We start from the raw sequence: 14805 nt of genomic DNA on the forward strand, positions 1-14805 counted from the left end.
TCGCATATTTGCAACATAGGACAGAAACATTTGCTGGCACCTCAGGTGAAAAGGCGGCACACTAGATCCAGCAAGCAGGCTAGCAATGGGGCTTGTACGAAAGCCTTCCATTGCCAACCTAACCCCGCTGTGGTGCATGCTATTTAGTTTCACAAGGACGCTTTGCCTTGCTGATCCATATACTGTACTGCCGTAGTCTAACCTGGATAAAATAATATGTACCCTATAAAATCGCAGGAGCAGCGTGCTGTCAACCCCCTAAGTAGTGCTGCTAAGATCCTTCCAAATATTCAACTTCCTAGTGCATTGCACTTTTAACTGCCGCACGTGTGACTCCCACAATAATTTGCTGTCGAAAAGGAGCCCAAGAAATCGGCAAGTGTCAACTACGGGAAGAGCAACATTCCCTAAATAAAGGTCAGAATGCGAGTGAAGAGTGCGCTTCTAGCGAAAGTGTACTACAGAGGACCTATGCGGTTGAAAACCAAAAGCAATGTTCTAAAGTCCACTGTTCCACTCCCCTAATAGCTTGTTGTAATTGTCGCTCTGCGGCTGCCATATTGTGCGAGCTATAATGCAGAGCAAAATCGTCCACATAGAGCGACGGTATTACTACTGAACCAGCAGCAGCGACAATACCGTTTATTGCAATCGCGAACAGAGTGACACTAAAAACCGGTCCCTGTGGGACTCCATTTTCCTGAACATGGTATTGCGAATATGCCCTCCCTGCTCGGGCACGGAATAGACAGAGGAGCAAAGAATTTGCAATAAATACCGGCAAGTTACCTTGGAATCTCCACTGATGGAGAAATGAAAGGATACCATATCGCCATGTGGTGTCATCGGCCTTTTCTAAGTCAAAGAAAACAGCCGCACAAGCCGGCGATTAACCATCCCCTCAAGTAGCTTACACAAACAGTAAGACAAATAGGTCTAACTTCCTGCATACCTAGGATATTTGACAGGCTTGACGAGAGGAATGACTATGTCCTCTCACCACTGAGACTGAACTCGCCCTCTATCCAGATTCGGTTGAACACACAAAGGAGATGTAACGGACTATCCTCACTAAGGTGTTTCAACATCTAGTTATGGACATAGTCTCGTCTGGGAGACGTGTGCTTGCAAAGCACCAAGGTGCTGCGGAGTTCCCACTCCGTAAAGGACACGTTATAGTTCTCTGAAGCATGAGTGGCAAAACTGATGTGATGATGTTCTGCCCCCTGCTTCAGAGTGAGGAAATCACTATGGTAATTCCCAGAGCTGGACACATCCGCAAAATGACTGGCTAAATGATTAGCAATCGAGAGGGATTCAGTGACTATACTGCCTGCAATGGAAATTTCCGGTCCAGAAGATGATCCACGTATACCTGAGATATGTTGAAGTTAGTCCACATTTGAGATGACGGGTTATGTGACGTTATAAGATGACTCATATCTCTCCCACGAAGCTTCCTTACTCTGCCGAATAAGAACTCGCGCCTTAGCATCGAGTTTTTAAAATGTTACCACGTTGGCCACAGTAGGCTGCCTACGGTAGAGTTTATGAGCACAACTGCGTTCTTTGATAGCTGCTGCAATTTCTTCATTCCACCAAGGAATGAATTTTCGGCGAGGAGTCCCTGAAAATGATGGAATGGACTCCTCTGCAGCAGCAAGAATAACTTGTGTTATGTAAGTTATGTCGCCATCTACGGTCCGCTTGGTCACGACGTTGAAGACAGCTAGTGATGTGAACTTTGGCCAATCAGCATGTTTAAGAATCCATCGAGAAGGTCGACTGATTTCTGTTTCAACAAAGTAAGAACAATGGGAAAATGGTCACTGACAGAGATCGTGTGTATTCTACCGAAACAGCAGAACCAATGTTCAGCTGCACAGACTAACGTCTATTCGAGAGTATATGCCATAACGTACACTGAAGTTAGTTGGTTCACCTGTATTCAAAATACATAAATCCAGCTCTCTTACTAATGTTTCTAACTCCCTTCCCCTGGGGCAAGGCGTTTCAGAGCCCCATATAGGGCGATGGGCGTTAAAATCGCCCAATAAGAGGAATGGAAGTGGAAGCTGATCTATAAGATCAGTGACATCATTTATATTCAGAGGCTGGCCTGGTAGAAAATAAACATTACACACTGTTGCTATGACAGGCAGGAGACCGCAAACTGCTACAGCCTCCAGCAGGGTTCTTAGTGGAACCTCTTTGCTGAAGGTATCAGAACGGACAAAAATGCCAACTCCACCGAAGCCCGGTTACCTTAATGCCGTTCTGTCGAGTAAAGTCGAAAATTTCTCAAGACTGTATGATGACCTGGTCTGAGATTTGTTTCCTGAATGCAGACTACACTCACTGAATACTCACTAAGGAGCTGGCACAGCTCAGCAAGATGCCTATCATAACCGTTACAATTCCATTGTAACAGTGCCATAGCGTGGGTGCGGACTTCTGATGTTTAGGTTAGAAGCAGTGAGATGCTACTTAACCTACACTCACATCCCCATCCAAAGATGGAGATAAGTGCTCCATGTGCATCACCTTGTCTGGTGACGAGGTGGTGCACGCCTTGAACTTCGACATATTCCGGGGACAGGGTTTCTTCCTACGAGGAGAGCGTGCAGGTATTCCAGGAAAAAAATCTGCTGGCGCAGACACAGACCCTTCGGGTGGAGGTCGAGACCCCATTCGTAGGAGAAGTGGGAGAACGCCCTTAAGGGCGTTCATGTATCGCTCATAATGTCTACCACAATTTCATCAATGAATTATTTTTGCACTATCACATCACAGTCCACACTGACATCAGTAAGATTCATACTTGTTTGTACATCCAACTTATCACACTAACGCTTCCAGTTCTCCTCTGTTTCTAAGCCATCAGTGATGTCTTCTGCATAAACTACTCCAGTTTTCTAAAGCAGTTTGTGATTTCTTCTTTCAGTGTTCTCCATAGAGCTCTGAACATCTGCATTGCTTCCAATAAATTGACATCAATGTCCTGCTCAGAGACAATATTACACAGCATATATTGGACCACAGACCTCAAATGCCGCTTTACTGCATGAATTATCCGCTGATCCAGCGGTTGCAGAATTGAGGTAGTACTTGCGGGAGGTCAGAATAAAACTTTCACATGCTTCAAATGGTGAGGCAAATCTGACACACTCTCTCATTACAAGACATTTTCTGTAATTTTTCAGCATATCAAATTTTACATTGTACCACTAAACAATGTGAGGAGCAATACTGTCTATGATTAGAACAATTCTACTCTTTTCAGCCTTCATCCGATTTTCCAGGTAAAACATTCACTCTTCGATATCATGGATGTCATCCATGTTTTGGTATTGTGCATGTATATTTACACGGCAGATGTAGCACCCCTTGAAGCATCTTTGCTTCCCCAATATCCCAATTATGAGAGGCTTCCGTTTGACCATGTCCCTGTGGAGTTGGAGCACAAAAGAGCAATTATCTGTTTCTTTTGAACTTTAGCCCCCAAAAGACTTATTTCCCTTGAATTAAAGGGTTTTGTTTAGATTAATTCATAGAATAAAGCAGTCTTTTGCGAGTTATAAATGTCTACCGAAGAATATTCTTTTAAGGTATCTCGTTGCCTCCAACTGCCATGAAGATACAACTTCCTTTGGAGTATTATTAGCTTCACCATCTTGAGGGAAATCCCGTATCATTCCCGGAACCTATGAAACCAGCCAGTACTCTCCAGGAATTATGGCAACCCAAGTGAACATGCGAAGGATGCATGCAATAAAAATAGGACATTCATAGGGATGTTTTTGGAAACATTTAAACAAATCACATGTAAATAGCTTTGTCTATCTCCTTGTAGTCTGCTGTCACCTTTCAGCTGTGGGCCAAGAGCATCGGCATCAATATTCTGGTCTATCTTACTTTTCTTTGATAGAAAAGTAGATAGTGTTGAAGGGCTAATGCGTACTTCTTTGCTATTTCCCATTTCTTTCCTCCTTTCTCCACCTCCATATTTCAAGTTTTTCTTTTAAAGAAAGCTACTGTTGCTTCTTTTTATTCATATACGTGATGGTATAAAGTTAATAGGCACACTAATAAACACATTTCTTTACAAATTAACGACAAACAGTGAATGGGTCATGGAACGTGAATAAACTAAATAGTAAGGTAGAGATACATAATAGTGATGTTCCTTTATCGATTGTAAATTTTGCATTCCTACACAGTCAATAGAGTGACCAATGGAAGTTGCACAAAGCTTATTGGTTACTTTCAAATAAATATCCTGCTCAATCAATCATTTACATGTTTGCAAAGTGGCTCCATATTTTTTGAGTAATAAAATAACGTAACAAGAAAATGATTTATATTATAGATCAAGATGAATTTAAATTATATTTTGAAAAAAAAAATTGGCAAAATTTTAATTCTTTTTACTGTAAGTTTGAAATTCATTGAAATGTTTTAACACACATGAAGCAGGCAAAAGAGAAAGGACCTCAAAGTAAGTTTGCAATTCTGAATATTTTGTTATGCTGACATTCATTACTGTGTCATTTTACTACATATGCTTTTCAGTTAGGACTTTAGAAGGAATGACTTTCTTATATTCAGAGGAATATGACAGTTTAGGAAAAAGGTTTATGGACACAGCATAAAAAAAACTACTTTATGAACAACAATATTTAATTCCCAGATTATTGAACATTTCTATGGGCAACAACAGCGATACAAAGTGTCAAAACAATTTTCTGAAAATATTGAGCAAGCTCGTGAAAATGATATCGGTCGTGATCATTTTTACTGGTTAATGTGTTTCCTTGCTTCTTACTATGAACTAACAAGCAATCAGGTCCCTGAAATATACAACAATAATATAAAATGCATTTTATGTAAATTTGCCCATATAATATTTCATATGACAACACAGTTCAACAGCACCTCCCCAAAACAATTGCACCCATCGTATTAGCATTCCAGACTCTTGCTCTGCAGGAATGTAAAGGAAGTGCAGTAAGAGGATATCCAGTGATTAAGTGAACAACTTTAGAGATAATTCTAGGAATTTCCAAGACACTGCTGCGTGATAAACAGTACATTTCCAGGCAATTTATAGAGAATCTAGAGAATTTTTCAGAATTTATGTACTTCTGCTTTCACATTAATTTTTTGCTCCTTTTCTTGAGGTCTGGTGTTTTACTTTGTGAATGTTCTCAGTAATTCTTCCACTGTCAGATACAACACTGATAATGTACAATACATAAGAGCATAACACAAGATGATAAAAAAAAAACCCACACCAGAACATGAATATACCAGATTTCAAAGATGCTGGATACCCTGATGCCAAATATAACAATGCAATATAATTAATATAATGAGGTATATACAATAATGTACACACACAATGGTTTCCCTTCACCGAATCCAACTTGAAACAACTCATCTTGCATGCAAACAGTGATGTAAGTTTTCCCTCAGGACGGGGTTTCTCTTGAGTATTAGCAATTATTGCACAAAATCCGAGGTGCCCTAAACCGTGCTGCCCGTTGAAATATAAACACTACTTGTGTTCCATACAATTACTAAATATTGCAACGAAGCACGGTTCGGGGCGCCACTAGTCAATTCTCACAGACTGCCATGGCTTCCTCACGCTCCTCCAGCAGTTCCTTTCCGGTGATGTCCAGCTTCTCACGGGCGAAGGCGCTTATTGGCAAGCCCTGCAGGATCAAAATATTGAACAAATTATGGTCGTAAGTCATAACTTAGCACTGCTTAAATTAATCATAACATAAGGAAAGGAAACACACAATTCTGGTCATTATTTAAGGTAAAAGAGCAGAACATCAACCACATTAACTCAAAGGGTAGAATATGTCTCCCATCTACAGTAAAATGTTGCTGTATGAACGCCTGTATACCTAACAAAATATTCAAAATTGTGAAATTATTATTAAGCCCCTGAATAAAATGGCGCATGGCTTTCAGTGCCAGGAGTGTCTGAGGACATGTTCGGCTCGCCAGGTGGAGGTCTTTTGATTTGACGCCCGTAGGCGATCCGCGCGTCGTGAGGAGGATGAAATTATTATCAAGACGACATATACACTCAGCCCCTGTGCCAGCGAAATTAACCATTGATGGTTGAAATTTCCGACCCTGCCAGGAATCGAACCCGGGACCCCTGTAACCAAAGGCCAGCATGCTAACCATTTAGCCATGGAGCTGGACTTTTAGCCCCTTACCTTATCCCAATTTAATGTGTGTTAAAACATTTCATTTTAACACATTCTGAACTTTCAGTACAACAAATTAATATTTTGATGATGATGCTTGTTGTTTAAAGGGGCCTAACATCTTATATACAAGTTAACTTCATTATTCACACTACAGGGTGTTTCAAAAATGTGGCATAATACAGAGAAGGAAAAAATGTATATAAACATAGGTCCAGAAGAGCATACTTTCTTGGTTTCCGAGAATGAAGCACCACTTCCCGGTATAACTGCAGAATTCTGAGGTCCTTTCAAACAATACCTACAGCACCGAGGATATTAGAGCATGCTCGTAATACCATGCGACAAGCACAACCATGCCGAACTCCAGGAGGTGGGTATTTTGAACAGCTATGTACAGAAATGACCAGAGAATATCAATACATGAAATGTAGCCCTCAACACCTGGGGTTCTAGCTCATGACAGGTTCTGATATCTCTGAAAGTACGCATTTCCAGACCTAGTTTATGTACACCTTTTCCCTTCTCTATATTTGAGGAACCTAACCCCAAAATTATGCAGTGTATTTCTGAAACACTCTGTATATGGTATTCATCTTTGATACACGTACATGACTGGTGAACAGGATTATCAATTTGAAAGTAACAAACTTTGTGCATCTTCCATCACAAGATGTCATGCTGTTGGCTGTGGAGGAGCGCAAAGTTTTCAATCAACCAATGAACGTTACGATTTCATTTATTCACATTGCATCACACGTTTATTGTTTGTATTTCATTGGTAAAGCAACATGTTTATTTGTGTGCCAGCAATTAACACACAAGAAAATTACAGACTTTACTAAAAATGAAGTCAAAACTCTTAAAAACACTTGTATGTATTCTTAAACTCAGCTAATTATTTGAGTTATCAATTCAGAATTCAATCTTGTAATATTTTGAGAAATAGATTTCATCATTCAAGAATGTGATCTGACAAGACAGCTGTAAATATACCACCTAACCTATATAACCTTGGTTTAACATACATTTTGCTACATAAAACTAACTTTTTGGTCCTAAAAAAGGGCATATTGAATGAAAAATGTTCAAAGAAAAATATGCTTAATATGAATATGCATAATTAACAATTTGGTACTGATTTTTATTGAAGTTTCAGTATAAAATGGATATCTATATTGTCCCCTTCAAATTTGGCCTACAATAAACATTTGATTGTGTGTTTAAATAAGGGGCTATTATTTCATTAGTACGGGTGAAATATTTCCAGTCCTGTGTTACGAAGATGTGTTCGCATGCACGGAACCAGTTTTTAACCAGCCGAGAGCAAAGTACTGATTTTTCAATTGACCAGTCTGCTGACCTAGTGGGAACTCTCAAGGCCAACGCAAGGTGCATTGCGCATGTTGAATATTCTAGTAAGAGTACTTTTGAGAATTCTAGTAACTTATCAGGTGTAAGACAACGGCCAATTACGAGATGATATGGAGACACACCCACCTTGAGGAACGCTTATATACTCAAGTTTTCAAAAAAAAAAAAAACAACGCTCTCTTGCATACACTCTTACGATCTGATTTCTATGACGCCGGCACTATGTTACTCTTATAATCTTACACTCTTACATTCTTCTATTTGGATTTCTATGATGCAGGCACTATGTCACTTTGATAATTGAACTCTGTAATACTTCAATTCTGCGACAGTATAATTCTACTACACTCCTGCAGTATAACAGTCAACATGTCTAGCAGATTTTCGAGGGCTAAGGTACGTACTGTTCTTCGACGTGTTGTGTGTGGAATATCTACTAAAAATTTGTGTCAGTTTCAGCCTTCACCGTACCAGAAGAAAGAAGAGGACCGCAACGTGTTCATTGAAATTTCATCAAGATGTTTTAACTACTTGAAGAGGAAACCTACTGGTACATTATTTCTGGTCTGGACTTCGCTGCTGTGATGGTGAACTAAAATGTAGGCAACATCTAACATGGGGAGATAACGACGGAAGCGGATGACCAGCAACATGTGATCGAGTATTTCCAGATCATCGGTGGAAATCCAGTTTCATCATACATTTAAGTACCAACTTATGTTTTACCTGTTCATCTTTGTAGAAATAATGCTTACTTATTCATTAGTGGTAGTATTTCTATTAGATTTGCATAATTAGCTGATATTTTCATTCTTCTTTCACATGGGTAATGGTAGAGTTGTCATGTTGTGTATGAGTGAATTATTGGATTCTATTAGAGTAGCTAGACTGTGTCTTCTGCTATTACCCTAAATGTCCCAACTAATAGTCCAGTGTTATTTAAAAATCATTGTCCTCGTTGGTAAATGATAATTTAACTTTGAAATTATTTTCAAACGTGGAAGCCATGTGGGACAGATTTACGGCATATTTGTTACGTCGGAAAATGTTCCGTAATAATAAATTTGGAGCTTAATCTATAAGGAAATAATTTATTACACAGAAATCTTTCTCTAACACCTTTAAAAAAAAATAAAACTTCCAATAGACCAAAAAAAAAACATTCACCTTGCGCTCTTCACAACTGTCATTTTTGAAACAAAACTTAAGGGAGGGCTGTCATGATACCAACCACTACAAACACATAACAGGATAGAAATCAAAATTCTCTTAACATCCTCCCCACCTTGCAATTTTCTTTTACACTAATCCACAGATAAAATTGCAACACAATGAAAATAGACAGCATTCTACAATAAAACATTACAATCTTTCATTTGACACTGGTTTTTCACACAATGTCTGTCTCTTCTGGAATATTTATAAGTCCAAGCGTTTTGGTGTTTTCACTATTCTACCACTTCTTGTAGACTTCACTTGTGGATTTGCAACTGCATCAGATGATCCGTGCGAAGCCCTCTCTGGCTGTATCTCCAGGATAGAATCTGGCCGATTGCTCTGTACTACTGCAGATTCATCTGAAGAGGTGACTTCTAAGGGATAAAGCCGTTCTCAGTTTGACAACCCTGACGACGCCATCCTTACCAGGGTACACCTCCTGGACGACACCTAGTGGCCAATCGACTCGTTTGATGTCATCAGCTCCGATCAGCACAACGTCTCCAACATTCACTTTGTTGGATGTCCTACCTCCCTGTTGAATAAGAAGAGCCAGGTATTCTTTGCAGAACCTCTGCCGAAGATCTTCCCACAGTTTCTGTAGATAACGCCATCTTAATTCTATTCCTTTTCTGTCGATGGCATCCAAATCTGGCACATCAGTACTGGGTATCTCATGGAGAAAATCAGCTGGTTTCAGTGGTTTCAGATCGTGCAACTCATCTGATACATATGTCAATGGCCATGAATTTATAATAGCTTCACAGTCACACAGTATCGTGCTTAACTCTTCGCAAGTAACCGAAGCCTTGCCCAAATTACGACGAAGCAGTTCTTTCACCATTCCAATAAGACTTTCCCACCACCCTCCTCACCATTCAGCAGTGGGAGGGTTGAATTTCCAAGTTATTCTTTCTAAGACACAATTGGAAACTATTTCTTCCCAGTTTAACCCTTGCAAAGCGTGGTTAGCCCCTGTGAAGTCTGTGCTATTGTTGGAGTAGATAACCAACACCCTGCCCCTGCGAGCAATGAATCTTCGTAGGGCTTGTAGGAATGCATTTGTTGACAGAGACCTGACAAGCTCAATATGAACTGCTCAAAAGACAGCGCAGGTAAATAACATAAGCCACGCCTTCTCTCTAGTCTTCAGATACAATGGTCCAGCAAGATCTACCCAAGTGACTTGAAATACTGTGGGTGCAGTTAACTCGCTCCTTGGGAAGTGGGGTAGACAGTCTCCATTGACCTGGACCGATACCTCTTACATCTGACACAGCTCATTATGATTCGCCTAACCAACTTTCTTCCTCCTATGATCCAGAAGTCTTCTCTAAGCGTTGTTAATAAAGTTTGAAGTGCCATGTGCTTAGACAGGCAATGTTTTTCTATCACCATTCTCTCAACGACGATGTTATCTGAAGGCAGCACAATGGGGTACTTGAAGTTTTCTTTATAATCACCGTAGGCTTTGTTTGTAGCCTTAGAATTCCCTGACTATCTTAAAAAAATCTGAGTTTTCCTTTTCATCTTTTGCTCTATGATCTCTCTGTTCTCTGTTTGAACACATCTTATCAGACACTTTTTTGACTCAACTACTTCTTCTACAGATAGTTCTCCCTTCCTTTTGGCATCTCAGTGTCGTATGTTGTAGACAAATCTCAGTGCCCAGCCAATCATGCGTAACGTTCTATGGTAACTAGAAAAATAGCACAGTATCGATGTAAACTCTTCCTTATCAAATACTGCATTCGTTACAAGAATCTTTCTCTTCTCCTTGTTGACTTCATCCTCAGGAGCCACAATGTCCAATTTAGGCCATCATTCAGCGTCATCCTTGAGCCATGTTGGACCTTCCCACCACTAACTTTCTACCACAAACTTTGCGCTCATGCCTCTGGATAGTAGGTCAGCAGGGTTTAAAAACCCTGGAACATGAAGCCAATGCTTCGGGTACTGAACTTGCGTAATTCCTCACAACGATTTCCTACGAATACACTCCAGTTTCCTTTTGTCTTGAACCAGGTGAGCACCACTGTAGTCACTCCAAAAGTAAGTTTTACAGTCTTGCAGGTTTAATGCCCTTTTCACTTGTGTGCATAACCGAGTGGCTATGACCGCAGCTAACAATTCTAGGCGGGGTATAGTTATTGGTCCTAAAGGTGCAACCCTAGCTTTAGCTTGGACCAACTGTAATGACACAATAGAGTCCTTTTCTGCCCTTAGGAATATCCATGTAGCATATGACAACTTGCTGGCATCAGCAAACACATGAATGGTTAATCCCCTATCAAATTCCCATGGTACAAGTCTTCTTGGAATCCTGCATTGTTTCAACAAAGGTAAGTGTTTCACCCAAGAATGGAATTTGTTTGTTATTTGTTGTGGTAATTCCTCGTACCATCCACATTTTTTCTCTCCTGGCCTCCTGCATCAGTAATTTAGGGATTAATGTTACCGGACACAAAAAACCAAGTGGATCAAAAATACGTTGTACAATTGACAGTAAGATTCTCTTAGAAGTTGAAAGTGTGTTTAGCTCAACTGTATTAATGATACAGAACATCTCATCTGACTGAGCATTTCACATACGAACAAGTATTGAAACAATGTTTTCTGACAGATTTTTCTGGTGAACTGCTTATCCACCCTCTTAATTCAAAATTTGCTGAACTCATAATTTTAGTAGATTTTTCAATGAACTCGCTCAACTGTTCTTTGGTTTCACAGCTAGTGACACAATTGTCCACATAGAAAGAATTCTGCAGCTTCTTGGCCATTTTCAGATCTTCAGCTGAAACTTTACTCAGGTGATGCGATATCGTTGCTCCTAATAGGAATGGGCTACACATAACCCCAAACACTACTCTGCAATGTCGCAATGTGATGATCTCGCCTTTGAAATAATCTTTCCACCAAAGAAATCTTTGAAAATCCCTGTCATCCTCATAGAGGCTTATCTGCAGGAACGCCTTTTTAATATCAGCTGTGACCCCTATGGCATGCTTTCAAAACTGCAACAAAAGTTTGGGAATAATCTCGATTAAATTTGGTCCTTTCTCCAAGCATTTATTAAGCGAATTGCCATGTCTGTCCTTTGCCGAGGCATCAAACACAGGCCTAATTTTAGTAGTTAAACTTGATTCCTTAATTACTGCTCTGTGTGGTAAATAGTGGCCTGACGTCTCATCATTCTCATTTACAGTCTTCACGATTCCACATTCTATCCACTCCTGAAGCACATCATCATAATCTTTAACCTTGTCCAAGTTTATCAATCTTCCAACCTCTTCTCAGCTAACTTCCTGTTATCCAACAATTCTGAATGGCCATCCTTCTAGGGGAGACTAACCTCGTATCTCCCTTCTTCATTCACCCTTACAGTTTCATTGAAGTGTTTCACGACTTCCTCTTCCATCTTTTTTTTTTTTTGACTGAGACTCTGCAGGGTTCTTTATGTCAATGGTTTCTAACTTCCACAAGTCTGATATATCCATTGCTTTACCACAGGTGAGAATGACTAGTGACTGATTGCCCTTAGCCAGATCTCGCTGACCCATCACTGTCCAACCTAACCTGGTTTCCAGTGCATACATATTTTCATCCAGCTTAACCAGAACTCCTGTAAGCAGCTTCCTCAAAACATCTGCTCCAAGCAACAAATGCACCTCTGGAACATTGACCCCAACATCTGTTAACTGAATGTTCCTAGTTGCAAGAACAGGATAAACATGTTGAGTTTCTAACCTTGGAACATAACCACATATTTTCTTCTTATCAAGTACCGAGACTGTGCATTTGAAATCCCCTTTTAGTGCTGGTAGTGTTACATCATAAACATTATGGGTCTCTTTGCTAGTTTCTACACCCCCAAACAAACAATGAGACTCACTTCCTTTCCCAGTTTTTGTAGTCCTAACTTCCTAGCACTTTCTTTGGTTATGCAAGACATTTATGACCCAGAATCTAATAAAATTTGTGCAAGCTTGACAGGTCCTTCACTACCAGAAACTTTCACAACAAGAGTTTGTAATAGTGTCTCTGCATTTCGATGGGCAGTTAAAGTCCCAGTGTTTTGATTATTTTGATTATTCTTTCTCTTTGAATTTCCCTCTCCTCTTTCTTAGTAACTAAATCAAGACATAAGATAGCACAATGATCCCTTTTTAAGCAAATCATACACTTCACAAATGCTTTACATTTGCTCGAGTTATGCCTCTTCCTTAAACAACGAAAGCAAGCACCCCTTTTCTTCAAAATGTCGTTCTCTCCATTCTGGAGATTCCTCACTTTAAAACAATCAGCAGATCTATGGGAACTCTTGTCACACCAGATACAACCTGTTTCAGTTTTCTGACCCTCACCCGAGTACAAAGCAGCAGCAGTGGGAAGTCTTTCTTGTTTACTTGGCTTGCATAACTTGTCCTCCCTTTTCACAATAAAACTAGAGCGAGCAAGTGGCAAACGTTCTTCGCTCTCCACTTCTTGTTTTATAAACAGTAACAACTTGCCTAGGTGATGATCGTGATCATTTTCTGATATATGAGATACACAAACTCTCTCCCATGCCTTCATAACCTCTTCTGGTAATGCAGACTCCAGAGGATACAGCATTGCTGCACACTTATTACTAGTGACTCCTAAAGATTCCAAAGCTCTCAATTGTGTTTCTAATTTATCATAGAGGCTTCCAATACTAAGGCTACTACCTTCGGTAGCTTGAAGCAGAACAAGATTTAGAAGTTCTCGGACATATATTTCTACAAGTAATTCTTCCCTGGTATACCTAGATTTCAGGTGATCTACTGCCTTTTGATAGTTCACTCCGGACGGAGGGAAACTCAACTAGCTCCCTGGCCACGGAACCTGGAACAGTAGAAGATACTGAAATTTGTCTTCTGGGTCGATATCACCATCGTCGTTTATTTTCTTAAACTGTCCCCAAAAACCAATCCAGTTTTTTTATATCTCCATCTAACTGTTTAAGCTGTAGCTTGGGTAAACTGAAATTCCTTTTCTTCGTCGTCTCGATCTCACTCACTAAGGCTTCACCTCCACCAACAGATAAAATCACTTGAAAATTATTTTCGAACCTAACCTTAGTTTGTAGCAACTTCTCCCGGTACGTTTCTGCCATGTCGAATTTCTTGGCGTCGTCGTCTTCTTCCATCGTTTCTTCGACACCCCTAAGTGCTTGAACCTTTTCATCCAAAGATAACATCCGCATTGCCTTATCTTCTAAAATATGGAAGTATGTCAACATTCCTTCCGCATCTACGACTGCTTCAGATATTTTTGTTTGAAACTCGCCATGTGCTCTCGTAAATAGTCTACGTAATTGTGATCTTTCCTTATTATACTGTTTAAGCCCCTCCATCTTAACTTTGTCCTGTCACGGTCACCTGAAAATGTTCCGTAATAACAAATTTGGAGCTTAATCTACAAGGAAATAATTTATTGCACAAATCTTTTTCTAACACCTTTTTGTAAAAAAAAAAACTTCCAATAGACCAAAAAGAAAACCATTCACCTTGCGCACTTCGCGACTGTAATCTTTTTTAAACAAAACTTAAGGAAGGGCTGTCATGATACCAACCACTACAAACACATAACAGGATAGAAATCAAAATTCTCTTAACAGATTTCAATGTAAAATTTCTTCTTATTTATCTTGTGGGATTTCACACATGTTAGTGCAATCTGGTTTATTGTCAAACTCAGATTTACATGAAATTAATATCCAGTACGTCTAATAATAATTATTATTACTGATTTAAGCCCACTAAGGACCGCTGATGACTAGTTCTTCCTCGATGCTCTCCTTTGTTCAATATCTCTTGAGTCCCGCTGATAACTTCTCCTTTCTCTCCTGTGAAAGGGGCTTCCGACTTCTAGGAACTCTAGGTGGTGGGGTCCAAGACTGTACCATAGCACAAAATTTGGAACGATCTTCTATATCAATGTTTGAAATCCCAGCCGAATC

General features: G+C 39.8%; 1 protein-coding gene across 1 annotated transcript in view; it reads right to left on the reverse strand.

The window, feature by feature from the left end:
• Window positions 1–4662: 4662 nt before the first annotated feature.
• LOC136881322 (malate dehydrogenase, cytoplasmic) overlaps window positions 4663–14805 on the reverse strand; it is a 38063-nt gene continuing 27920 nt past the window's right edge. Inside the window, exon 5 of the mRNA XM_067154136.2 lies at window positions 4663–5717. Coding sequence (XP_067010237.2) covers window positions 5619–5717 — 99 coding nt within the window. The 3' untranslated portion in view covers window positions 4663–5618. The remainder of the gene's footprint in view (window positions 5718–14805) is intronic.

Source organism: Anabrus simplex, chromosome 9 (assembly GCF_040414725.1).
Source record: "Anabrus simplex isolate iqAnaSimp1 chromosome 9, ASM4041472v1, whole genome shotgun sequence".
Lineage (NCBI taxonomy): Eukaryota > Metazoa > Arthropoda > Insecta > Orthoptera > Tettigoniidae > Anabrus > Anabrus simplex.